Raw genomic sequence first — 27,701 nt, forward strand, 5'->3', positions numbered from 1 at the left:
CGTGGTGCTGACCAAACAAGGTCTCTGGACGCTCTCCACCCTCCCCCGCCCCAGGTCACTGTCTTCTGTGTGGTCACTTCTACCCCAGCTCATGCCTAGGGAGGCAGGATTATCATCTCCACGTGGAGACCAGGACACTGAGGCCAGGACGGGGAGTCCTGTCTGGGACACAAAGCCAGGCCAGTAGAGCCGGCGTCGGCACCCAGACCCCTGACCCCAAGTCCAGTGCTCCTTCTCTGGACACTTCCCTTTTGTCCCCATTATACAGATGGGGCCACTGAGGCTTCAAGATGAACCCTACGCTAAGTGACTGGTCTGGGATACAAAACAGGTAATGTGGTCCCGGAGCACGCGCTCCAACCGCGTGCTACCCTGCCTTCGCGAAGGGCAGACTTCCTGGAGAGGAGTTTTCACAGCACGTGGGAAACCGCTTCCGCCCCAAGTCATGGCCAGGGAGGGCGAAGGGGAACCCAGGCGGCTCGACGGGGCCAGGGCGCCAGAGAGTCTCAGAGCCTCAGGGCCTCGGCCTCCACACTGGGAGCAGAACAGAACTCCCCTTGCCCGAGGAAAGAAGATGGGCCTTCAGAATAGACCTCTTTCATTCAGCACCCACAGTGAGGGCTGGGGGCGGGGAGCCCTGGCCCAGTTCACCGGGTCACCCGGGGCCCAGTCCTTTCACGCCAGGACTCAGTTTCCCCTCTGTACATACAGCTCCCCGAGGCCCCTCCAGCTTCTACAATCCCTGACTTAAGACTCCAAGAACTAGCCACTGGCCAGGAAGCGGCCCCAGAAGGAAGGGAGGCAGGGATTGCTGGCTCGGGGCCCCTCTGTCTGCTCCTTCTGCTGCTGTCTGCCGGGTTTCTCTAGTATTCTCTGCCTCAAACACTTCAGGGCAGCAGCTCTGGTACAGCCTCTGTCAGGAGTCTTCCTGTTCTTTGGGGCTCAGCCCAAGGCCCACCCCAACCAACTTCCCAGGAAGCCCCCTTCTCCCAGCACAGAGCCCCACAGCTCCTCTGCAAGGCTAAGAGCAGTAGCTAGCAGAAATGGGAAAGAAAAACGGCAGCTGACGCTTTCTGAGCGCTTTCTCCACTGCAGGGTCTCAGCACTTGATGCTCTGCCTTGTTTCACCTGCGTCATCCCCATGGCAGGAAGGAGGGGTGGGGAACAGCGAGAAGGGGTGTCTACCACTGTCCCTAGTACACAGGTGAAGAAACTGAGGCTCGGGGAAGGCCAGTGACAAGATCGAGGTCACAGAGAAGCACTGGCCACCATGCCTTCCTGCAGCACACCCTGCATGAAGGAGCCTGGGTTGGCAAAGCCAGGGGGGGATCCAAACGGTTGGCTGTCAGGGCCCAGCCTAGGCCCAGGGCCGCTCCCTGTAGGTGCAGGAGGACGGGCCCTGGAAAAGGAAGATGAGAGGGTCTCAGTGGACCCCAGCAGAAGCCCCGCCCCGCTCTGAAGACTGGTCCAACCTTCTAAACTCACACCCTGCTCTAACCCCCCAAGTCCCTCTCCTCCCTCTGGGCCTCAGTTTCCACACCTGTCGAGTGGTTATCATACTGTCTAAGCCCTGGTCTGAGGCTAAGCCAGAGGATGGGCCCCCAAATGTTTCAGAACAGAGGGAGGATGGGACACTGGGGGAGGGCGTCCCCCCCTTGCCGTCTGGACCTTGCGGCCTGACCCCCTGCAAGCAGCTGGGCTCAACTCACTGAGGGCCCCTCCGACGTCACCTCGATCAGGGCTCGTGGTGATCACGGATCACGGTGGTTGATCAGGATCGACCTCGTGTGTGAGCCTCCAGGGCCCAGCGACCCGGGGCCTGTCCCGGGCAGCTCTCACCCACTGGTGCCTGGGGCAGGTCACTCTCTCTTCTGGGCCTCTGGTGTGTCATCCGTGAAACGGAGCTCAGACTCTTAACTCCCGAGGGTGCAGACAGGCTGGGGAGAATGAAACCCCGGCCTGGCTTCGGCCCTCGAGATTCACAGCTCCTACTCAATGACCTAGTCGGTGGCCGGCAGGGGGGAGTACTGGGGGGAGGTGTGTGCACCCAGCCTCAGGGGTGTGCGAGAAGGAGCCGAGTTGGGGGATGAACACTGGATCCCAGCCAGGCGGGTGACTCACCTGGGGTCACAGCAGCAGAAGCCTGAGGACCAGGGCTGGGTTCCAGTGGGGCGGGGGGGCGGTTCCTGCTCTCCACTCCCAGGGCACCGCTCGTTCCTGGGCCAGCACTGGGTCCTCCGGGACTGCCAGGGACCTGGTGCTTCCAGGGGGAAGCCCGGGAGCCATCAGGGCCATCCCCCTGGCCCAACACAAGGCCCCCAAGATGAGTATGGCAACCACGTCAGCGGACGTTTTCGATGGGCCATGCGCTGTGCTAGGCAGGCCACACGTATCATCTCCAAGGGCCGTGATGATCCTCTGGGAGGCTGCTACCATCACACCCATTTTCCACATGGGACAGTGGAGGCCCGTGGCAAAGGGCAAACCCGGAAGGGTGAGCGCGGTGCGTGGAGCCCAGCTGCTAAGGTCTTGGCTTGCTCAGACCTCCGAGAGAGAGGACAGCTGGGCTCCTTGGCAGCAAGGCCGGGCTGGCAGCAGGCCAGCTCAGCGTCCTGCCGTGGAGGGGGCAAGGGGGGCAGCAGGCCAACCGGAGCCGGGAGCCAGAAGCAGCAGCGCTGGGTGGGGCCGCGGGAGAGGCGCGGTCTGCGGGCGACAATGTGGGCCCCAGCCGCGGGGCTCTCCTGCCATCTGAAGCCTCTCGGCCACCTCCTCGGCTGCCCGGCCCGGGCCTGGTTCAGCCACAGCTCAGACACAGCGGCCACTGTCTGCCCGGCCCCGCGGGTGGGGCACCCGGGCCCGAGGCCCGCTCTGTGGCCTGTCGGGAGATTTACACCCGGCTCTTAACAGCCGCGCGGCATCGCAGGCGGGTGCTGGGCCCGGGGTGGTCCGCTGTGAATCGGCCCCCTGTGAGCAGATGAAAGCCGGTCGGCGGCTGGGCAGAGAAGCAGGCGGGCGAGGGGCCAGCGGGTCCCTCCTGGGGCCACAAGCGGGGCTTCCAGCGGCCTGGGCCTGATTAGGGGGGAGCCCCGGAGGTCTGAGGTTAACCCCTTCCCGCCCGCTGGCTGCACTCCCTGGGGGTGGGTGGGGGGTGCGTCCTGGGAGCCAGGGGCTGGGAGCAGCTGCCTCTCCTTCAGCCGGGCACCCCTCCGGTGCCCACACCTGGAGCGGAGGACGGAACTGTGGCGACCTGAGGTTGGCGGCCGGCTCAGGGTCACTTGACCTGCCCTCGCTGTCTCCAGCTCCCAGCCACCCCCGTGGCTGTCTGCTCACCTCCTTCAGGCCTCTGCTCCAATGTCACCCCTTCAGGAGGTGACTTCCCTGTGGGTCCCAGCCCTGCTCGCTCCACCCCTCCCCCAGCTTCAGTTTTCTCCGCCAGACTTCTAACTACCAGAAGTCGGAACTAGCTGATCATTTGTTTTACCTCGTTCATTCATTCAACAAGTATCTACTGAACACCTACGATGTGCTCACGTCTGTGTTCCAGGGTATACAACAATGTCTGGCAAAGCAAAGGACCCCCCCACTGCCTGCCCAGGGTTGGGGGGCACACAGACAGTTATCAGGGAAAATGAAAAATAGGTGAAATATATGAGTGAGCTATATAGCATTTTAGAAGGTGACAAGTAAAACGAAAGCCAGGGAGTTTAGGGGGATGGGGATGTCTGTGCGTCCAGGGGGTGTCGGGAGAGGCATGCCCAGGTAGAGGGAACAGCAGGGCAAAGGCCAAGAGGCCGGAGCGTGAAGCTGCCTCCTTCAACGACGGGTCAGCAGGCCAGGGCGGCCAGGGTGGGGTAAGCAAAAGGAAGGTGGAGGAGAGGAGGGTGGAGGGGTCCCGGTCACACATCAGACTGGGACCTCCCGGCCATGGTGAGAGCAGCATGACTTACCATCTCTCCCCACCCTGAGCATGTGAGACCCAGGAGGGCCAGAACCTGGTCTGCTGGGTTCAACGCAGCCTCCTCAGTTTCTAGAACAATGCCTGATACATGGTTGGGACCCAGGAAAGTAGTATTTGTTGAAATCATCCCATGTATATTTTGGGGAAGAAAAGACATTCCCCCTTAAGGGCAAGATGGGCCCGTGCCTCAGTGAACCTGCGCCCCACCCTCCCAGGTATGTGTTAGTCGCTCAGTCGTGTCCACGCTTTGTGACCCCGTGGACTGTAGCCCGCCAGGCTCCTCTGTTCTTGGGATTTCCCAGGCAAGAATACTGGAGTGGGTAGCCGTTTCCTTCTCCTGGGGATCTTCCTGATCCAGGGATAAAACCCGGGTCTCCTGCATTGCAGGCAGGTTCTTTACGGTCTCAGCCACCAAGGAAGCCCTCCCAAGTACACCACCGCTGAGCCTGGGAGACGGGGTGAGCGGTTCCCAAACTCTGGTCCAGCCCAGGCCCGCTCAATCACTAACCCGCCTGCCAGCATGCCTCTGGATCCTGTTCCACCTGCTTCTTAACCAGCCCCTGGTGACTGAGGGACACCAGCCCCGAGAACCTCGGAAACCAAGGCCACACAGGCAGGAAGCCACCAAGCCAGCCCATCAAACCCAGCCGGCCACCTGGCTGCAGACTGGGCACGCTCTGCAGGGCAGCGGAGGGGAACGACCCAGCCACAGAACCCACAGCCAGGCCTCGGGGCGCTGCAAGGCGCCCGCTCCCTGGCTCCCGGGACCAGCCTCGACTCCCATTACCCCCCACAGAAGGCTCAGCCCTCACATGGGGTTGCAGGGGTGGGGGGCGGTCCCGAAGCAGGAGAAAAGCCCAGAAGGAAAACCCAGCGAACATCCACCAGGAGAGTCTTGAGGGCCAGTCAGCGACAGACTCAAGGAACACCCACAGCTCCCCACAGCACGAGCTGATGCCATCCCCGCCTTACAGATGAGCACCCTGAGCGTGGAAGGCCCTTCCACGCGGCCCTGGCTTCCCGGGGCCCCAGGCTGGAGCACCAAGGGTGTACCAAAGCTCGCCCTGGGGCAAGCGGCTTTGTCTGCCGGCCTGTCTCCTTCTGGGGTTGTTGAGGATCAATTAAGAGACTCCGGGGGCTTCTCTGGCAGTCCAGTGGTTAAGACATTTCCACTGCAGGGGGGCACAAGTTTGACCCCTAATCTGGGAACTCAGATCCTACGTGGCGCACAGTGCGGCTCCCCCACAAAAAGAGGGACTCTGCAAAGGGCCCGGCACCCCGGGAGTGCTTACTGACCAAACGCAGCTAGCTGAGCTGGCCTCTGACCGCTTACAGGTGGTGAAATGGAAGCCGAGAAAGGAGGTGGCAGTGTCCAAAGGTGGCAGAGTGCAGGCCAGGTTGGGGCTGGAACCAGGGGTTCTGGGGAGACCTGCTCCCAGGGCCGGGCAGAGGGGAGGAGCAAACAGGTGCTCTGAAGGGAGACCAGGAGGGCCGCCTCCCACATCCACCCTTTTCTACAAACGAGCATCTGCTAAGATCAGAGGGCGGCAGAGGATGACACGGTTGGATGCCATCACCAACTCAATGGACATGTGTCTGCGCAAACTCCTGGAGACAGTGAAGGACAGGGAAGCCTGGCGTGTGCTGCAGTCCATGGGGTTGCAAAGAGTCGGATATGACTTAGCGTCTGAACAACAACCAAGATTCTGTTTCAAGAAACTGCTTTAAAAGCACTGATCTGGCCCACACTGACTTGCTTCTGACTCCAGGGTCTTTGAGAGCCCAACTTCATTCCCTTCCTCTTGCTGCCTCCAACTATGCCATCCCTGCCCCGACCAGCTCACCCCAGGAAGGGGCCATCTCAGGTGTGGGAGACCTAGGGAGAGATGGGCAGACAAGGACTCGACTGGGGGCAGAGAGCTGAGCTTCCACCCTCATCCAGTGGCCTCAAACAGGGACGATGGGGAGCTCTGTGCTGGGCAGGGCTGAACACAGAGGGTCCAAGCATTGGACCCTTCTGGAATCTGAGGGATCCAGGCATTGGCTGGGTCCTGGGAGCCTTCCCACCAAGCTCCAAGTCCCCTGCCCGCCTGCCTCTATGCACGGGAAGCTCGCCGCTTTCTGGAGTGGCCCCTTAGTGCTCAGCATCACACTGAGCCCAACTGGGGCCCCCATTCATCCTGATTCGGCCCCTGGAGACTTACAGTAAAACAGCACCTCCTTCATCAGAGACTCAATACCTCCACTACTATGACCTGGGTTTCTCAGCAGCCCCCTTGTTGCTGACCAAGAAAGGTCACCATCGACCAGTGGTGGTGGTGGTGGGAGTATAGGGGAAGCCAGACAACAAGGATTAACAGAACACCAGGGATCCAGAGACTCACAAGGACCCTCCCTCTGCTACAGCCAGATACTATCCACATGCTATCACTGGCCGGCAGGCTGGGAGGTATCATCCCACTTCCTGGAGGAGGCAGCTGAGGCACAGAGAAGTCAAGGACTGCCCCAAGGTCCCCCGGCCAGGCAAGCCGGGTCAGAATCTGCTCTCTGTACTATGCACCTGTGGCTTACAAGGGCTTCCCAGCCATCACCGCCTTGAGACTCTTGGGGTCACTGACCTGGTTCACAGATGACAAAACCGAGACCAAAAATGAGACAAGACTTCTCTCGAGTCACAAAGCCCAAGGTCACAGTCATGGGCCCGTCCACATCTAATCCCTGCAGGAAGGAACCAGCAGGAAGGTACCAGGGCAGGTGCCAGATGGGAGGTGAATCACTTGGGCCTGATGACCGTGATCAGGAGCCTAGGGGGCTGTGGAGGAGGTGGCCTTGAGAAGCCTGCAGGGAAACACTTCCAGGGCTGCAAGACCCTGCTCTGAGCCCTTCTCCAGTGGCCAGGTGCTAGTGTGGGCTGGACAGATGGGGGGCCAGGCCTGACTCCCCAAAAGAGACAGGGGCCCAGGGCCAGGCCTGGGTGGTCCTCACTGATGGTGCCCTCGCACAGCCATAGCCCTTGCCAGCCTCCTTCCTCAGGCCCACTCAGCCCTGGAATTGGAACTGAAAGCTATTTCTGGGAAGACTGGGCACCTTCCTACACCTGAGACAGCGTGAGGCCCTGGCCAGGTTCTCAACATCCCCAGGGCTGGATTCCTCCTCCTGGGAACCCAGTGACCCTCTGGTTCAGGATCCCATAAGACAAGAAACGAGAGAGGGTTTTCTAAACTGTAAAGGGCCATGGCGACAAAGACAAGGACATGGCAACTCTCAACACATCGATCATGCTACAGGTCGGAGCCAGTCCACATAAGCACTCTGCTCTGAGTTCAAGAAGCAACCAGAGATGACTGGCTGCTTGTTTCATTCATTTATTCATTCCCTCATTCATTCAGGAAACACAGGTCTCTGGCCCACAGTGGCAGCTGCCCCTCTGGTTTCCCTAATCTGAATCTGAAACTCTGGGTCATCCAGCAGGCAGAAGCAACAAAACAGAAACCCTCTTTGATGCTAAAATGCATAGATGACCTGCTCCCTGCACAGAATATGTGCTCAATAAACAGAAGCAGATCTGCATTCCTGATCTCTCGAGGTGGGCCCTGGGGTCAGAGTATCCGGGCTCTGTGAGACTTAAGTCACACAGATTCAAAGGAAGGGTTTCCGAGGGGGGGATGTGGCCTCGAACCCTGAGCAGCACCTGCTTTGGGTGCTCCCTCCCTCCCACACTGTCAGAGGAAGCTGGGGTGGAGTCAAGCCAACCTGCCCCATCTCTGCCCCAAACACACGCCGCCCTCTCTGCAGTCTTTTCCATCCTTTCCTTTCCACATTCCCCCGTCGCCCCCTCAGTGGGCAGTCAACCCTCGGGGTGGCAGGGTGGAGGTCAAGCTGATCCGTCACCTCCCCTTTGCAGCCTGGCTTCCTCCAGCCCCAGGCTAAGCACAGGTACAGCGCAGGGAGGCCGCTGCGAGCGCTGTGCGCAAGAACTGCAGTCCCCATGGCTCCAGGGATCCAGCGCCCTCTGCCTGACCCTGCTGACCCCGCTGGGCCCTCCTCCCCCGCCCAGTTGGTCCGGTGGCTTTGGCACTTACGTCTGGGCTCCCGGGGTCCATCCACGGTCACCTTGATGGCGCGGTGGTAGGTGGCCACTTGCGTGGGGTTGGTGAACACGGTGATGGTCAGCGTGAAACTCTTACCTGGGGGGGAATAAAGGCAGGAGGTTGGCACCAGGAAGCTATTCACAACAGCCCGAAGCCCTCATCTTCCAGAAGGGCCGGGTCTCTCTCCTTTGACCCCGGGGCAGAAGAGAGGGCTCTGGGTGAAATTCAGGCTGCTGGGCTTGGCATCCAAGGTCCCCCCGAAGTCTGGTACCCATTTGATCACACTCCCCCGACCCTGTGTTCTGGCCACCCTGGCCACCCTGTTTTTTGGCCTTTGTGCTGTTCCTCAGAGACACTCAGGATTTTGGGATGGGGGCTAGGATCGGTATATATTTTTTCCTGAAAATAATTTGTAACCTTTAGAGAAAATTTTGAGAATACAGAAAATATAAAAAAAAGAAGAAGAAAATCACCCACAGTTCCACTAGCCAGAGAGAAACACTATTACTGACATTTGGGGTTTCTCTCCTGCAACCCTTTTCGGGCGAGTGTATGTTTTTACACAGTTGTAAAAATGACAATGAAGTAAATATTTCCATACCCTCTTTTTTTTTTTGTCCTGTTCACTTAACATCACATCATGAGCACTTATGTCATTAAAAATTCTTCATAAACTTCATTTTTAATGGCTGCAAAATATTTCCACTCATGGAAGCCTCATCTTTTATTTATCCATCTCCTTATCTTGGGTATTTATGCTGCTGCTCATTTCTTACTGGCGTGTGCAACTGCAGCTTGAAAAAGGACTGATTTGGGAGCTAGACATTTCATTTGTAGACACAACTGTTATTTCCAGAACTCTGTTCTATTTTTAGATAAACATTTGGCCCCAAAGTCTCCATTCAAAATTCCTGAGGAGGAAAAAAAAAAACGTCAAAAATCATCATTTTTGTGTTACCGTTTAAAATAAAAGGAAAATGACCTTCTGTTTATAAAAATCTTTGTCTACACCTCTGCTTATTTCCTTGGCCTAGGTTCCAGGCAGCGGTGAATGATTTTATTGCATCAGAGGGCTGAGATGGATTCAGGGGCGCTGATCTCTCTACTGAGATGACTCTCCAGAGAGAAGCATTGTGATCGGTGTGGGGCCGGGTCTACTGTGATGCTGTCAGCATCTTCATGACCAAGTCTATCAAGGTAGAAGATCTCTGAAACGCTCTAAGCTTCAACACCTTTCTTCTATTATCAGTGAGACTGAAACATTTTATATGTTTATCATCTGTCCTCATCCAACACAAATGACTGCTTCCTGGTGTTCCAAAGTTTTAAGGTTTTAATGCCTTAAAAAAAACCCCACCACTCTCTAGCAAGCTTGTTAACACTTTCCTTGTCCTGTTTGTGGCAATCGGCTTCCCACTTCACTGGCCCTTACATTTCACTTTCTGACTCCGAGCTGATTTGCATTTTCAGTTCTACCTCTTGATTTGTGACTGCTCCTGTCTTTTCATGTTTGGGGAGGTTTCCCCGTGGAACAAGCAGATAAAGGGTGCCTTCGATCAATATCATCCTCTCTACCTCCTACGTTGTTCTTTGATTCTTCTAGGGATTTACTGGGTGGCCTGGTAGAAGGTAAAGTTTTTCCTCAAAGGGCAACCCGATTTTCCTGAAGTCGGAGTCTCCTTTCCTGCCCTGCTCTCTATTGTCATCAAAGTCTCCACGATATATTGGGGGGGGGGGCGGCGAGCATCACTGATCCCCAAGTCAAACTGGCCTCCTTCTGCTTTGCCTCTGAGCACCCCTACCTCTGGTCCCCAGTTACGGGCCTGGGGACTCCCCAAGGGCAGGGGCCGACGGCTCTGTGCACCCGTGTCCCCCAGGGCTGTCCTCGTACTCTCAACACCCATCCCAGACAGGCAGACCCAATTCCATATTCCCACCACACGGGTGGGAGACAAAAGTTGGAGGGGTGTGTGTTGGGGGGAGGGACCAATAGCTAGCTTAGCGTGGCTGGTACTTGATGATCTAGTGATGGGAGTGGAAATTCCAGCCCCAGAAACAGAGCAACCCAGAGCAAAAGAAAACAGCCATAAAAAGGAACAAAACCGGGCCGTTTGCAGAGACATGGATGGACCTTTAGACTGTAATACAGAGACTGAAGTAAGTCAGAGAGAGAAAAACAAACAGCGTACATTAGCACATATATGTGAAATCTAGACAAATGACACAGGTGAGCCTATTCGCAACGCAGACACAGAGACACAGACGAGGAGAAGAAATGTATGGACACGGCGGGGGAAGAGTGGGCGGGATGCAGATGCACCGGGGGATTCTGACTGGCATGTATACACTGTATGCATAAAACAGGACAGAATAATGAGAACCTGCTGTACAGACAGGGAAGTCTACTCAATGCTCTGCGGTGACCTAAATGGAAAGGAAATTTAAAAAAAAAGAGGGATATCTGTACACATAGAGCTGATTCACTTTGCTCTGCGGCAGAAACTAACGCAGCACCGTAAAGCAATTACATGTGTGTTAGTAGCTCAATCGTGTCTGACTCTGTGATGCCATGGACTATAGCCCACCAGGCTCCCCATCCACGGGATCTTTCAGGCAAGAATCCTGGAGTGGGTGGCCATTCTCTTCTCCAGGGGATCTTCCCCACCCAGGGATCGAACCCGGGTCTCCTGCACTGCAGGCAGATTCTTTCCTGTCTGAGTCACCAGTTCAGTTCAGTCGCTCAGTCCTGTCCGACTTTCTGCGCCCCAGGAGTCGCAACCAGGGAAGCCCCTAAAAGCAAAGATACTCGGATAAAAATTAAAAAAAAAAAGAAAATCAGCCAGGCTGCTTGGGGCCACACCAACGGGGGCTTCTGAGCCTGGGAGAGAGTATCTGCGTGTGGGAGGGAGCAGGGGAAGGGTGGTGGTTTAAATTGAGGTGTGACTCGAACTGGGGCAGAGTGGGGCCTCACTTGAGGAATTTTCCAGAGCTGGCAGCTGGAGGCAGGGATGGAAATGCACCTGCATCTGACCTGGCGTTCTGGGCCAGAGAAACCAGCCTGGCCCCTCACTCTCAGACCACAGGGGCACTCTCCCTGGCTTCTGGAAACAGAGTGTGCAGAAAGTCTCTTGGCCTCAGGCTTTCTGCCCACTCAGGGACCCTTCTACCCCACTACTGGTTCCTCTCATTCTGAGGTCCGTTCCCTGCTGGACCCTCTCCCCAGCCAGTCGGGCACTCTCCAGAGGTCCCCGGGCTTCTGACCCCTCCATCACCTCCCTGGTACCGCAGGGTGGTTTAGATGGCCAGCCCAGAGCTGATGGGCCGCGGGGTCCCTGCACTTGCCAGCTCACTGAAGCCCTCTGTTTTTAGCCTCACTTCCTTCAGGTCATCACTTTAAAGTCACCTTCCCAAGGAGCTCCTCCCGGATCACTTTATCTAAAGGAGGCATTTTTATCTTGGCATGCCTCTGAGAATTGAGCGGGCTTGAGGATAGAAAAAAAAAAACAAACAAACAAGAGAAGGACAACAACTGTATCTTCCCTAGCCTCGACCTGAAATGTAGCATCTCTCTGAAGGATGAACGTATGCAACAAATCACAGAGGCATGACAGCAGTCTCCGTGACCTTGTCGCCAACAGACGTCACAGATATTAACATATCACATTACAGATCGCGCAGATTTCTTTAAATATCTTTTGGGCTCGTCACAATTTCAAAGTCACAGTCATCATCAAACCACTGCTAGATCTTGCTATTTAACACGCTAACAAAGCAGCATATTTATCACATTAAAAAAAATGTTTTGCTAACTATGTTTTAATATAATTGGCTTTCATTACCATCCTTTGCATTTTATTTCATCCCTACTTTTTTTTCATGGTGATCCACTTTTTAAAAAACTTATTTTTAAGTAGAGGATAATTGCTTTGCACTATTGTGTAAAAACATCAACATGGATCAGCCGTAGGTATACATGTGTCCCCTCCCTCTTGAACTTCCCTCCCGCCTCCTGCTCCGTCCCACCCCTCTAGGTTGAAAAACACTATTCTGAGACTGCTAAAGGGGTTCCTGGAGCGAAGAAAGATTAAGAAGCTCACTCTGAAGCATCATAGACCTTCCCACTTCCACATGCTAGGCTTGAATTTCCTCATAAGGCTTATTACTGCTAATAAGCCATCTACTTATTTATTTTGTCTCCCTCTACTAGATGAGATGGTCGAAAGGCATCATCAACTCAATGGACAGGAGCATGAGCAAACTCTGGGAGATAGTGAAGGACAGGGAAGCCTGGCGTGCTGCAGTCCATGGGGTCACAAAGAGCCAGACACAACTGAGCGACTGAACAACTAGATGATATGCTCTGTGGGGGCCAGAATTTTTGTCTTCTTCATTGCTCTGTCCCCAGCCCCTAGGACAGCATCTGGCACATAGCGCATGCTCAATAAATGCTTGTGGAATGAACTAAGGGCAAAAGTTACTGCTCCCATTTTACAGATGAGAAAACTGAGGCTCACAGCAGGGCAATGAGTTGGCTAGGTCCCACGATAACCAAGTGGAACCCAGAAAAGTCAGCACTTACTGGAACCTGCCCCCGCCACACCGACCCTAAGCATCTACTCCTCGAGTGTGAGAAACTCCACCCCACTAGGCAGCAAACCACAGGCCATCACTGAGGTCACCAGCCCACCTCAACAGCTTCCTCCCAGTTTCCAGGCCTGACACCACCCCTCCCAGGTACCCACAGAGAGGAAGGAGGGAGGAGGGATGAAGGGAGGAGCTGGGACCTGGGAGCACGGGTGGGAGGAGGGGGCCAGGCGTCAGGTGCCACAGGAGGCTGCCCCCCACCACTGTGAACCAGAGGTGGGGGAAGCCGTCTCCCAGAGCGCCCCTTGCCTCTCTCTCTGCCTGGCAGCGAACCCATCCAGCCATCTCTTAAGGGCAGGAAGCCAGAGGACTTTGTGCAGGAATGTCAGGCTCACTTGCACATCAAGGCGCAATTCCGAGGAGCAGGCAGGCAGCCTTGGAAGCGGGGGGGGGGGGGGGGGGGGTCCTAGTCTGGAAACTGCTGCTCCATGGGGCTGAGAACGGCCCCCAGACTTTGCCGAAGGACCCGGGTTTCGGTCGCTGGATGGAGCAGCACATGGCGGGGTCTGGCAGTGAGGTCCTGGGCAAGTCTCTGTCCCTCTAGGCCTGGGCTCCTGTGGAACAAGTCCCCGCCCCTGGGGCTTCATGGACAGGGGGAGGACTCATCTCTGGGGGCCTCTGGATTTGTTCAGGGTCGACCAAGAAGCCATCTACTCCTCCCCCACCAGTGGTCCCCCTAAACCTGTGCCCACGATCGCATTCCAAATTTCTCTCCACACACTGAGGTTTCTTTTTAACCAATTCATAACGGTTCAGTTCTTTTCATCTTCACCTAGCCCAGTGGCCCCCTCCTCAGTTCAGTTCAGTTCAGTCGGTCAGTCGTGTCCGACTCTTTGTGACCCCAGGGACATCAGCATGCCAGGCCTCCCTGTCCATCACCCACTCCCAAAGTGTACTCAAACTCATGCCCATTGAGTCAGTGATGCCATCCAACCATCTCATCCTCTGTCATCCCCTTTCTCCTTCTACCTTCAGTCTTTCCTAGCATGAAGGTCTTTTCCAGTGAGTCAGTTCTTCCCATCAGGTGGCCAAAGTACTGGAAGTTTCAGCTTCAGTATCAGTCCTTCCAACAAATATTCAGGACTGATCTCCTTTAGGATGGACTGGTTGGATCTCCTTGCAGTCCGAGGGACTCTCAAGAGCCTTCTCCAACACCACAGTTCAAAAGCATCAATTCTTCGGCTCTCAGCTTTCTTTATAGTCCAAACTTCACATTCATACATGACCACTGGAAAAACCACAGCTTTGACTAGCGGCCATTTTGGGAGTTCATGGTGCGTGGTCCTCAAGAGGTGGGATGTGGTGGGTAGGGGAGATACAACTGTCTAGCACTGCACAGGGCAATGGATTATTCACTCTTCCTGTGTGTGAAAACCTGCTTACAGAGAGTCTCTAAGCCACGAGCCTAACTCAGTTTTACACAAAACAGAAGTTTTTGCACTCTTTTAATATCTACTGAATTTTCCAGAAGGGAAGATAGTTCTTAATTGTTTCAAAAAAATTTTGCTCAGAGTTTTGCCAAAAATTTCTCACAGCTTCAGCAAATCGTGTCCCTGGCGACGGTGCCACTTTCAGACTTTGAGTCACGTACACCTGGCCTGTCGGCTTGGGGGTCATGGGGCTTCCGCTAGAGGTACAAACATCGATCCACCCCACAATGTCTGTCAGCTTGCCCCAACATTTACATATTCAAATAGATACATTGTGATAAAGTTACTTTTCCTTTTTCTCTCCATTAGTTATGGAATTATATCGATTTTGAGAATGCATGTAGGTGAATAGATCATGACGATATCATGCACATTTCAGCTGTACGATGGTAGAGGGCATGTTGCAAAAATCTTCTGTAAGAAGGGGTGCTGCGTCCGGCAGGGTGGGGACGTCAGCCCTAATTACTGCAGGAGAATGACTTGGTTTCCTTCCCTTTCTTCTCTTGGTTTACACTTTCGGGCTTATCATGAGAGGTCTGTGGTAGTTCTGTGTATACGTCTTGCACAGAAATCTCTTTCTCAGAATTAAGGCAGGATCAAGGGATAAAAAGCAAGGAGACGAACAGAAGTTTCCATCTGGCTTCTTAAGTTCTGGCAGAAGGCAGAGAGCCAGGGAAAGGCTTGGAGTCCCAAACCCCAGGCTGTCCTGACTCCTAAGGTGGCCCAAACTGTCTGTGTCAACCACCGATGTGTTCCTGGGAGGGAATTTCCCAATGGGCAGGCTGGGCGCAGCAGAGGCGTGGCTGCATGCCACAGGACCCCTGTGTCCTCCTTCCTCACTGCCAGCCGCCTCCACTTCTCCCACTCAACAATTCACACCTTCTGGGTTTCCCCCACCCCCGCCCAAACCACACCATAATCAGACAATCAGTGACTGTCACCACTCAAAGGGACTTCAAAGGTCTCCTCCAGTCCCAGGCACTTGAAGTAACACAATCTCTAACCTGTATCCCGTTCTCAGCAGGTGCCAACCGATACACTAGTACCAGTTTCCTTAATGCTCACAGAAATCCCACGAGGTAGGTTCGAGTATTGCCCCATCTTATAGATGAGGAAACAACGGAGACACAGGGAGGTTAATAAGCCATTTGCCCAGTGTCATCCAGTGAGTCACCAGCAGAGCTGGTTGCAGAGTCCAGGCTGTCTGATGAGCCTCCAAGGTCTGAAAGGCTCATCAAGTTCCATGGGCATCGGAACTCCCGCTCAGGCCTCTTCTGCCTCCTAGGACCACTGAGACTGGAGAGAATGGAGTCTGTAAACTCGGCCTCCTGAGCCTCCCGGAGCCAGGATCCCAGCCTCCCTCCGCAGTGCCTGCTCCAAGAGCCCTCGGCTGAACGATGCTTTGGAAACCTAGCTCCTTCTCTGTGGGCCTTGTGGGGTGGGTGCAGGTCTGTGGGTATAAATACTACCAAGAAATCATTTTCAGCGGCGGGACGGCCAGGTGAGGTCTCAGGAACACACAGAATAACCAACTCGTCACTTTCCAGGAGAGGGAGTAGGGGAACCCATTCCTGATGCGTCGCTGGGCTCCCAGCACAGAATGCCCCTTCAGCTGCAGCTCCAGGTGCCCTCCACTGCCACTGGTGGGCCCGGCCACCGCCCAAGATCCAACCGCATCCGAGCAAGCCCCCTGCCAACCGGTGGTGAGCAGCTCTCCACTCGGGGCTGGGATTAAGTTGCAAAAGGCTTGAGAAATTGGGAATGACAAAGGGGGCTTGGAGACTAATTAGGAGCAGCAATGAAAGCTTAATTCATAAAAGCAAACATTTTCCATCCATCAACCTGCAACCAGTTAAGGGCAACGTTTGAAAGAAATCTGTGCGTGGGGAAGGGAGCCAACAGGAACAGGAAATGTTTGAAAGAATGTAAACTATTTCAGTTTCATAAAAAAGTAACAAGTAAACAGTTATTACATGCAAATAATGCCCTGGTTTTAATTAATGCTGAAAAGTCAAAATATGTTTGACATTTGTATGTATACATTGAACGGCTGGAGAGGAAAAAAATGGTGCCCAGATGCCCGTTTCCGAGCTGGGCTGGCGGCTCACAGGGAACTAAAACCTTAAGAAGGTCTTGTTTATTGGTGATGAAAAGTACAATTCTGCCTCAGCCTCTCTGGAGGACTGGAAGCAGAGGGAACCTAGCTAGCTTTCTTAACAAACTGGAGCAGTCGGCTGGTTGCCTGGGAAGGGCACTCCCCACTTTTCGCTTTTTTCGGCAGCCTGGTCTTAAAGGGCCAGCAAGCCCTCAAGTCTCCATTTCGCCCGGCCGGGGTTCTAGGATTTCTCAACTCAGAAGTGGTGGCGGGGTTTCAGGTCCCAGCCACCTCCCACTCAATAGCCCCTGGTGGCAGCCACAGCGGCGTCTGGTCCTGCCTTCCCTCATAATGCCCGAGGAAGATCAGATAGGCAGGCTGGCACACCAGCCTTGATTCTAGAGTGGGAGATGGCAGCCTTCAAGCTCTGCTTTCCAGCACCCAGCATCCTGCACTGAGTTCGGTTTTTTCTTTTCTAAACCACCTTAAGGTTCAAAGGGGCTGGCGAAACTGTGGCTTCGGAAGACCACAGCTGGGGAGAGGCAGCCTCAAAGTGTGGGGGAGACTCCACCCCAGTGGAGAGAGTGGTTGGGGTGTTCAGGGCCCCAAAGACCAAGGATTTGTCAAAACCAGCTTCTAAGCAACGCGCCGCGCCGTAAAGACCCGTGAGGCCCCATTTTGAGCTTGTTGGTCTGCGCTCCCCCAGCATCTCCTGTGAGGCTGAGGAGCTTATCGGAAACAGGGGAGATGGGGAAGGCTTCACAAGTTAGTAAACCCCAGAAACGGGAAGAAAACTGTGTCTTTTCTGGCCAAAGACCCTAACTTTCTCCACCTCCTCCAAAGGGTCTGAAACACCTTACGGGGTTCCAGACTGCTGTTTTGGACAGAGCTGGGCCTGGAGACCTGTTTCGAGGGCTTCCGCAAGGACCCCAAAGCCTCGTTCTCAGCTCACTTCCCTGCGCCTCTGCCATCACCAAAGTCGCCCTTCCGCTCACCTCGCCCACTGCGGCCCACGAAGCGGAGGTCGTTGAACCTGGCCACCTGGTTCTTCATGACGGCTGAGGCGTTGCGCAGCTCAGCGGAGTAGTTCTCGTCATTGCCCGCCATCACTGTCACCACCGTTCCATCTGGCACGTCCCCCAGCGCCACCACCTGAGGGCATGGGGGTGGGGGGACAGCTTAGGCAGGTAGGGGAGGCCAGCGAAAGAAGGGGGGGCCGGGGCAGCAGCTCCCCTACGCAGCCCAGGCGCAATGCGGATTTTTCAAATGCGGGGGTGGAGAAGAGGCTTAAAAACAATAGGCACTTGCGCCTCCCCAATACCACAAAAATCAGAAGGCAAAAATCTCTACTTTCCACACCCAAATCCTACATCAACTGGTTAAATCACATCCTGAAGAACTGATCCTTTAAATGCAATGAAACCTAAGTGAAAGCGGGGAATGAGCACAGACACTGTGTCCTGGGGTGCAGTTCCTCTCTTCCCTTCGGCTTGAGCAAAAGAGGAATCAACACGCTCCTAGCAACCGAGTCTCTGAATGAAAATAATATCAACAACAACAATAACGGGACTGCTCCCCCACATTCAATTAAGGCAAGAGCCCTTTGGGGTATGAAGTGGGGCGCCAAAATGCAGCCCAGGCCCAGTTTATCTGCCTCTGCAAAGCCTGAATTCGTTATGCAGGGAAAATGCAAAACGCAAAACAAACTGCTGTTTTGAGAGGGGCTGCCCAGAAACCCCCTTTAAAGTGAGAGAGGGGCTTCTGATAGCAGGAGGATGCACCTGCTGAGGAATTGCAAAATGAAGGTGGAGATGCCCCCCCAATACAGTCTTCCCCACCCCAGGCCCTAAGGAGCGTGGAGAGGCAGATGCCTTTTGCAAAGGAAATCAGACTGCAAAGGCAGTCACAGCCATTTAAACGTGGCCACCGCGTGCAGGGACTGGGGATCCAGATGGTAAAAATTTCAAGGAGAAAATGTTTGGGGTCTGATTAAAAAGGCCAGATTTCCTGTCAACATCCTGTCTTCTTTTAATTTCAAAGATTCCTTTTAAGCTCCAAGTGACAGTAAAACCTCCAATCTGAGGATTAAAGTCACACGGGCCTCCCCATCCCCCACCTCCCCGGGAGATTTTCCCCACTGGTATTTTAAGATGTCACCCGGGAGACCTCAAAGAGCCACTCATCCCTTTTTCCAATTTGGAGTCGTCTTAATGGGACCGAAGACGGCCTCGGCTGCCAGGAGCCGCTGTTTCCAGTCACCTCGGGCACCCGCCACCCCCAGCCGCTGGCCCTTCCTGCGTTGCCCTTTCTCACGGCAGCTGTGAGAGGTTTAGGGGAAAACCAAGGCGTTTTCGTTTCATCTCGCTGCCCCCTTAAAAAAAATGAAAATGAAACAGTCGCCTACTCCCCAGCAAATAGAAAAAAGCTCCTTGGGATGGCTACCAGGGGCTGCCAGGTGTGGGAGCGCCCCCCCCCCCCAATCTCGGTCTGACATTCGGGATCTCGGCCAGCAATCGCTTAGGGTTCAGGGCCCCCCATCCCGGCCTGGAGCCTCCGGTGTAAAAGTTCAGAAGCCAGGGGTTGACGGTGTGAGCAGGAAGTGTTTTCTGAGAGCCGTGCAGGAGGAGGGGTGCGGGCAGGGGAGGGTAGGCCCTCTCCCACCCTCCGCACCCCGCCTCCGGGGTCCTCAACCGGGTCCCAGGGCTCCTCTCTGCCCCGCTCGCTGCCCTCAGGGCTGTATCCGAGGGATCCGGGTTGGGGAAGGGCGAAACCCCATCCGCCCGTTTCCGCATCAACGGTCTCTCCGTAGGGCCTCCCCTCCCCACCACCCCAAGACCGAAGGTGGCAAAGCCCTTAAAAAGTCATCCGTGCCGGGTGCATTCTAGAGTGTACGCCCAAGTCCCCGGGTGGAGCGCGCAAAAGCTCCGGGGGGCCCGGCGGCCGGGCTCTCACCGCGGGGGTCTCTCGGGTGCCTCCCTTCCCCTCCCTTTTCCGGGGCTTTGGCTCCTGCAGCGGAGACGCCCGGGGCCGCCGGGCCGGTGTCCTCCCGCCCGGGGGTGGGGGGCCTCCCCCGCACTCACCTTGAAGGCGACGGGCAGCGTCTTGTTGCAGCGCCAGTGCGAGGGCAGTACGGAGCAGAGGAAGTTGGGGCTGTCGGTGCGCACGAGCTCGCCCGCGTGGTCCGCCAGCACGTCCACCATCGAGCGCACCTCGGGTCGGGCGCGCCCGCCGGGGCCCACGGCCGCCTGCGCGGTTAGCGCGCCGCTGTTCTCGCCCATCTTGCCGCCGCCGCCGCCGCCGCCGCCGCAGGGGAAGGCCGTGGAGGGAGGTGTGAAGCGGCGGCTGGTGCTCGGGTCTACAGGAATACGCATAACAGCGGCCGTCAGGGCGCCGGGCGGGCGGCGGCGGCGGCTCGGCTCCCCCGGGGGCGGCCGGCGCGGGCGCCTCTCCTCCGCCGCCGCTGCTGCTGCCGCTGCGAGAAGCGGGAAAGCAGAAGCGGCCGGGCTGGGGCCTCAGGGCGCCGGGGGCGTGGGGTGGGGTGGAGTGGGGTGGCGGGGGGCGGCGCCCGGGGACGCCCGCCGCGAGGCCTCACCGCCCCCCCGACGGCCGCGCCGCTGGCCCGGCCCGCTAGTCCCGCATCTTGGGCGTGTAGCGCGGCCCGCGTGCGGCGGATCCTCGCGGCGGTCCCGGCGGCCTTGCTCAGGCTGAGGCGGGGCGCGCCGCCCGCCCGCCGCCCGCAGCCCGCTCGTGGCCGCCCCACCGACTGGGCGGCCGCAGCCCCAGAACAAAATCCTCGAGAACCGAGTGGCCGCGCCGCCGCCGCCGCCCGCGCGGGGTTAGTACCCCCGGGGGCCCGCGAGGGCGGGGCCGGCCCGAGCGACGCGTCGCGCAGCCAATGGGAGCCCCCATCGCGGGCACCTCGGCTGCGCTCGCCGGGGAGGAACGGGGGCCTCCGAAGGCCGCCCAACGGGGAGGGGCGGAAGGCTCCGCCCGGGTAGGGCGCCCGGGGTCCGGGCTGGGCTACCCCCCCCCGACTCCCTGCGCGACAGCCCTGGGCTCCTCCAGAGTTCTGGGGAGCTGGAGCCGAGGCTGAGAATTTGTTTAAAACATCTAGTCCTTCCAGCCGCTGCCCCCCCACTCCCAGCTTCTTCGGGCGCCCTTCCCGGCCGCCGGCAGCCAGGCCTCCCCAGCTCCAGCTGCTTTCGGCCTGTGATGCTTGCACCCCCACCACCCCCAGATGGGGACTGCCGGGGGAGGGGGGCCCGTTCAAGGCCGGTGACACCGAGCGGGGAGCGGCCCCAGAATACCTTCTCCCTGCCCCTATCTGTCCCGCAAATTATTTTGACCCGAGAACCTCCACCGCACACGAGAGGACGCTCACCAGGCAGAGGCCCCTGCAGCACCGAGCCCCGTGCAACCTTCCTCCCGGCCCGGGGCCAGAGAGAAGGGGGTCCCCTCCGTGCCCGCATCGGCGTGGGGGCGAGTAACACCATTTCTCTCCGCTCTCCCCTCCAAAAATGACTTTCAGGATCGCGCAGGCCTCGCTGCGTCGTCGGCCTATGGCTCTTTGAAAACCACGACGCTGCCTGAAAAACGCGAGCGTTTCCACTCCCCGCCATCTCTCCCCCAACCCCCAGGCCCCAACCCCCCGCGGGCATCTAAACGCTGTCCTGCTTCGTAGGAGAGGACCAGAGTTCTTGATGAGAAGGAAACCGTGCAGAGAAGGCGCGGGAATGGCTTCAAAAGCTAAGGGCCCCGACTTCCAAAGCAGGGAATTTTCATCCACCCGGTAGATGCAAACTGGCCCACGCGGGTCCACACCCACGTCTTCCCGGGCAGTGCGCTCTGGCCCTGCGGCAGGAATGCAGACAGCTTTGCCGAGGCACTTTCTGCTCGCCAGCCCGGGGTCCTCGCTCCTTCTCCCCTTCTCCCCTCTCCCCGACCGCGTGGCCCAACCGCTCCCGGAGGCAAAACAGGCAAAGGATCTCCTCTCCAGCCTTTTACGCCGGGACAGCGGGCCTAGGGACAGGCTACACAGAGGAGGACTGGAAAGATCAAGCCCCCATTCGCTCTGGATTATCGCCCCAGATGGACCCCCTGGAGTCTGAGAAACGAACGCGTGCAGAGTCTGCCTGCGGTTTTGGAGATCGGGTTGGATATTCGTTGTTTCCGGCCTTGGACAGGTGCAAAACGACTTATTCGAAGCCTCGGCAGCGAAGATGCATAGGATCTGATGGCGGCAGCAAGATCTTTCCATGAATCTGACCCATCGCGGGCCATTTCGTCCTTGCCAAACGAAATCAAGCCCTGTATCGGGTCTAGGATGGACCGGCCCTGACCCACCTCGACCACCTGGAGAGCTGGTCCCCAGCCCTGTCAGAGCTTCACACCAGTCCCCCTCAGACCATTTAGAGAGTGGGGACAACGAAGGTCCCTCGCTGGACCTTTTTATAGAGCCTGCACGTGGGAGTTGCAGGTTGCCGGGAGGGGCCCGCACACTCTTGGGAGCGCTGATACCGGCTGCAAAACTGGAGGAAAGTGAGGAATAGGGGCGTTGGGGTGACCGACCTCTGGGAGTCTTTCCCGCTGCAAAGGCCCACCTTGTCTTGTCCAGGTAGGGCCCGGGCCAGAAAGTGCGGGTGACTCCGTGCTGCCCTGGAGCAGCTTTAGGGTCAGGACCCGCTGCATCTGGGGTTTGTAAATTCGATTTGTTGAGTGGTTTTGGTTTGCAGCCGTGCCCTTCCTGGTCTCTCCACCTGATTTCTCCCTCTCGTCCTACAGCCGGTTTACAAATGGGTTTCCTGCGGATAGGACTCCTGTGGGTCCTGGCACCTGGCCACTAGTGCCTGCACGGCTCCAGCCCAAGAGAAAGGCGCTTGCTGCCGGTGGGCGCCAGAACTGGGCAACCTGGGTTTGTGGACGCTTGGGTCCCCAGCCGGAGGTCGCCGGGGCTGCTGGGCAAGGAGCAGTCCCAGGACCCACCACTAGTTGACGCCTGCACTCTGCCAGCCGCGGAGGTTCTGGGCACAGATGTGCACCAGGCGCCACCGGCCGGCTCCTACAAGCCGCTCTTCCTGGACAGACCTCCCGCACGATTCCTCACCATCTGTGCGGCCACGTATCGGACAAACCAGTGGCTTTGTGGTAGACCGAAGGCTGCCCTCCGCTCCCCCCATTTACATGGACGCTTTGTGCCTTATCTCAGACCCGGAGGGTCCCGGCAGCCTCTGAACCCCTGCAGAACGTTCTCTCTGGTAGACATGCACAGTCTTGTCCTGTTCTCGGGGAACCCAGGAGGAGGAGCACACACGGAGGAACAGACCAGCTCGGTCCCAATTTCAACCTAAGACCAACCCATTTTTGTCCCTACCCCAGACTGACAGACCTAACATCACACCTCTCTCTCCTCTCGCCACCCCGTCTTGCCCCATTTTCAAAAGACAGTTTCAATTGGAAATCTACTTCCCCCCTGGGGCCCACAGATATCTCTCCCCTCCCCATCTTGTGTGGACAGCGGTCCCTTCTTCTTCCCTGGGACCCATCGACAGCCACTCTCGAATAGCCCCCATCTGAGTGCATGCCAGGTTGTCTGCAACAGGGAGAGGAAGCCAGGAGGTCTGGACCTACCTTGGCCCAGAGCTGGGTAAACAGAAACACAACCTGGGGCCTTGCAGAGTCTGGGTTCTGGGAGATACTCCTTCCGCCAGGGGGAGGGAGTCAGAATGATCCCTTCTTGGGCGCCCCGCTCCTGCTGCTGGAGGGTGTTTAGGAGGGCGCTTCGTCTGCATTCCTGGTAGTGAGGTGCCTGCATGTGTCTCCCCTCCCTCCAGAGAGCTTCTGAGAGCAAGTCTGATTCCCAGGGAGTCCCCGTGCCTGGAGAGGGGTGAGGACACCCCCGTCTGTGGCAGGTAGCGGACATAGATGCTCTGAAAAACCTTCTAAGAGGTCCACTTGCTGTGGAAGGAGCTTGGGTCTGCGGTTCTCCTTCCCAAATTCTTCCACCACCTACCGTGATCTGGAGTAAATTGCTTAAAACTCTCTGAGCCTCATCTGTTTCTTCTGTGAAGTGGGAGTAATAACAGTGGTCTCTTAGAATCATGCGTAAAGTGCTTGGCACACGCCTGGCACGTAGGTGGTGCTCCATCCATGCGAGCTGGTACTGTTATGCTCAAGAATAAGTCCTGATCACCCCTCGTCCAGGGCCTTTGGCAAGTCCCTTCCCCTCTCTGGGCCTCACATTTTCCGTTTGTGAAATATCCAGTCCTCACATTTAAGGCTTGCCCAAGTCAGAGCCTGGTCCATGGAGGTCCTGTCCCAGATGGTTCTCCTGGGGCGGGTTGGGGGGGAGGTCCCTGGGGGAGCTAAGGACTGTCTATGACTTGCCTCCAGGCATAGGCAGCTTGCAGGAGGGCTTTCAGCCGCTACCAGAGGACTGCCAGTGCCTTGATCTTAAGGACTCAGGTTCCCCTGAGCTCTCAGACCCTCCCTCGGGAAACCCACTGGTCCCACCGCCTACCTCCCCACAGGCAGACACTTTCCTAACTTGAAACTTGCCTCAGCCCCCTCTACCTCCCTGGGAGGTGGTCCTTCCCTTTGTTCTCGGAGTCTCTCCCAGGAGCCCTAGTCCAGTGAATAACAAAGAGGAGTGTCAGCCAGAAGCTAATGATTTCTCCTGGCTTCCACACCCCCACTCCAGAGGGACCCATGGGGAAACCTGTTCCATGCTTCATGCCCTGGAACTCCAGGAGGAACATTCCTGTCCCTCACTTTGCCTCAGTTTCCTCTACTATGAACGGAGGTTGTTCTGATTGTTCCATTTCACAACCTGAAGGGGAGGGGCATTGTGCTTCACCATATCAGATATACCATCAGTTGTTCTATGTGCAAGAATAAGAAAGCAAATACTACTAATTAAACTAGGGCTTGTCTGCATCCTTATTTCAGATGTAAATGTGTAAACTTACATTTACACATATGTAAGTTTTATTATTAATATATATGCTATATGGTGGTGGAGTGCCCAACTCTTGCAACCTCATGGATTATAGCCTGCCAGGCTCCTCTGTCCATGGGATTTCGCAGGCAAGAACACTGGAGTGGGTTGCCATTTCCTGTTCCAGGGGATCTTCCCGACCCAAGGATCGAACTCACACCTCTTGCATTGCAGGCGGATTCTTTACCACTGAGCCACCAGGGAAGTCCCCATGTATGCTACATGTGTATTCTGCATTAAAATGTGTGTGTGTTTAGCCTCTCCAATTCTTTGCGATCCCATGGACCAAAGCCTGTCAGGCTCCTCTGTCCATGGGATTCTCCTGGCAAGAATACTGGAGTAGGTTGCCATGCCCTCCTCCAGGGGATCTTCCCAAGCCAGAGATGAACCCAGGTCTCCCGCACTGCAGGTGGGTTCTTTACTGTCTGAGCCACCAGGGAATATTAATATTTATATCATAAAATATGCTCATATCACTATGAGAAAGGGTCATGAAAAACAATAAAGTGGCTGAAGGGTTGTCTCCTTCAGGGCAGGGAGCCTTCACCCAAGAGAATCCAGCTCTGAGGCCATCCACCCTGGGCAGCCTTTCAGGAAGGCTGCTGCTGAGAGGACTGGAGGAGGAGGACAGGCAGCAGCTCAAATTGTAGATTTTTTTTTTTTTTTTGGAAAGGGCCAGACTCTGAGAGGAGGGGGAGGGAGCTGGGGAGAAGCTGGTGGGTAGGACAGAGCTACAGGCTCTGCTGTTGACTGGCTGGACTTTTGCCCAGGGCCGGCACCTCTCTGAGCCTTGGTCCGCTGGACAGTGAAGTGGGAAAAGCCGTAACAGCCATGTTGGCTGAGGTGTTCCCATTTCCAGGCACTGTGTTTGGGCTTGAAGTGGTCTTTCAACCCTCAATTGTATGTGGTAGGTGTCAACGCCCTTTTCAATGAAAAAGAACATTGCCCAAGGTTATCTGGTCTAAAGAAGACCAGAGCCAGGTTAAAAGCTCAATCTGACTCAAAATTTGGGAAAGAGACACCCCAAATGGTTATGTACGTTCCTTGCCTCCCCCCTCCGACCCTGCACTGGTTAAACGAAGAAATGGGAAGAGCCCTGCATACGGATGGATACTGAAAGACCTCAATACAGTTAACTGCAAAGGGGTGGGGGAGCTAGAGAGAGGCAAGAGCACCTGTTAAATAGCTGCGGACTGGGGAATGAGCGGGTCCTTCGGACTCGGACTCGGGGAAGGGGCTGCAGGAATTGTCCATCGAGGCCCACCCACTGCCCGTTCTCCTTTTACCTCGGAACCAACCCACCCGCAAGGAGGCTGACTCAGCTGTGGTCCCCAATTTACAGATAGGAACACTGAGGCCCAGAATGGGGAGAGACTTAATCCGTGTTACCGAAGAAGAAGAGAGACTCGGCAAGGCCGGGGGCAGCACGGCACAGCCCCCAAAGTGGGGTGGCCTGACTTCCGCCCACCCTGCTGGAGCCCCACAGGTGGAGCCCTGGGCCAGGATCACACTGTACCCCACCTCAGCCCACCCCCCGGCCAGTCATGACCCCTTGCTCCAGGAGAAATGCCGCGCCTCCCTGCAGGGATGCCCATGGCATCTGGATGCCCGGATTCCAAACGCAAGAGGGAAGGAGGGCAGGGGTTGGTCTCAGCACAAGCCTGGCCAGAGGAGAGTAGGTGGCCCCAGCAGTGGCCGGGGAAGTGGATTCTGGCTTCGGCTCCCACCCCTGCATCTGGTCTTCTAACACCCTCCTTGTGCATCTAACAGATGCACTCTCATCATCTGTTGTTGTTTAGTCGCTCAGTCATGTCTGACTCTTTGCGACCCCCATGGACTGTGACCCGGCAGTTTCCTCTGTCCGTGGGATTTTCCAGGCAAGAATGCTGGAGTGGGTTGCCATTTCCTTCTCCAGGGGATCTTCCCAACCCGGGGATCAAACCCCTGTTTCCTTGCATTGGCAGGCAGATTCTTTAGTGCTGAGCTTCCCACCAAGGAAGCCCATGGTCATCTATAAAGCAGAAATAATTCTGGCAGAGCTCTTTGGTCTATGATGAATAATTACCCTAATTGATTAGACTCCTGCTGTGTGCTGGGGGTGCTACCTCAGTTATCACTAACACTCGTGATGCTTCTACAGGGTTGAGATTTTGTCCTCTCCATTTTACAGATGGGGAAGTTGAGGTTCAGACAGTAAATAACTTATTTCCTCTGGGTCTCAGAACCTGAGAGGTTCAGACAAGAAGGTCTTGAGGGCCCTTGTTTGTTGTTGTTTTTGCGGATCTTAGTTCTCTGACCAGGGATCAAACCCGGGGCCACTGCCAAGTCCTAACCACTAGACTGCCAGGGAAGTCCTTCAAAGGCCCTTCTTCTAACATGACTTCTTGGTGCAGAGCTGGGCTCTGTCTCCGCTCTGCTGGCTGGTCACAGGGCCTCCCTCCATCCACGGCAATGGCTGGTGCCAAGCAACCCGCTGTCAGACCCATCAAATCAGAGGACCCTTCTGTTGGGGGCAGGGGAGAGGCTGGTATCTTGCAGCCCAAGAGGGCTTCCGGGAAGAGCATGGCCTTCCCCTAGTTCCAGTATAGGGTTCAGCTCTGGCAATCATGGAGGGAAAGGGCTTTCTGAGTGGCTGTTGCCTCTTGCAGAGTAGAAGAGAGATAGGAGAAAGTCAAGGTTCAACACGTCTCCAAACCTTAAGCAGGTGGCAAGAATGAGCTTCCAAGAAATTGGTATTCCAAACCAATTTTGGGGATAGGATTGCAACCACATGATTAAATTTCTGAGCATTATTCATCATTACTGACAGCAGTTAAGTTCATCCATGCCTCCCAGTACTTTTATGGGAGAGGTACAGTTATCACCCCCCTTTTACAGGTGAGAAAACCAAAGACAGAGAGGCTAGGTAACTTGCCCAACGACACACAGCTGGGAAACTGTGGAGCTCAGATTCCAACCAGGCAGACTGGCTTCAGAGCTACGTTCCTGACTACCACACTCTGTTCTCATGGACCAGAATCAGATGCTTGAAGTTACAGTCATGGAATAGAATTAGAATCCTGGCATGAGAATTGTGGGCAGGATTCAGGATTTTATAATGTCAGACTCGACAGGGTTCTGAGATAGCATATCCAAATCTCTCGTTTATCAAGGGGCAGAACCAAGGCCTGGGGTGGGGAAGGGTCTCACTCAAGGTCATAGCCTAGGCCAAGGGCAGAGCCTTGGACCCCCCTCTCGCGGTCCCCCACTGACTCTGGTCCAGGGTAGTTTCCTCTCCACGGCAGGCCCTCCTCGCCGCCCCCTGCCCCCCCCGCCCACCCAGTGGCTCCCGGGCCCAGCCAGTCCCATTAGGGATTTTCCACCTCCCCAAAAAGGTTCTAATGACTGTCAGTCCTTGTGAAGCCTTAATTAATCTCAGAGGCCAATGGCTCTGAGGAGACCAGGGGCTTTGGCCTTACGCAGATGAAGATTACGGCTCCATTTCATGTGG

At 56.2% G+C, this 27,701-nt stretch overlaps 1 protein-coding gene across 2 annotated transcripts in view; it reads right to left on the reverse strand.

The window, feature by feature from the left end:
- RUNX3 (RUNX family transcription factor 3) overlaps positions 1-27,701 on the reverse strand; it is a 65,906-nt gene that overhangs the window by 11,656 nt on the left and 26,549 nt on the right. For both annotated transcript variants that reach the window (XM_070458949.1, XM_070458948.1), the window contains 3 exons: positions 19,299-19,573; positions 17,214-17,370; positions 8,041-8,145 (listed from right to left, as the gene is read on the reverse strand). In XM_070458949.1, coding sequence (XP_070315050.1) covers positions 8,041-8,145; positions 17,214-17,370; positions 19,299-19,573 — 537 coding nt within the window. The remainder of the gene's footprint in view (positions 1-8,040; positions 8,146-17,213; positions 17,371-19,298; positions 19,574-27,701) is intronic.

This window comes from Odocoileus virginianus, chromosome 30 (assembly GCF_023699985.2).
Source record: "Odocoileus virginianus isolate 20LAN1187 ecotype Illinois chromosome 30, Ovbor_1.2, whole genome shotgun sequence".
Taxonomy (NCBI): Eukaryota; Metazoa; Chordata; class Mammalia; order Artiodactyla; family Cervidae; genus Odocoileus; species Odocoileus virginianus.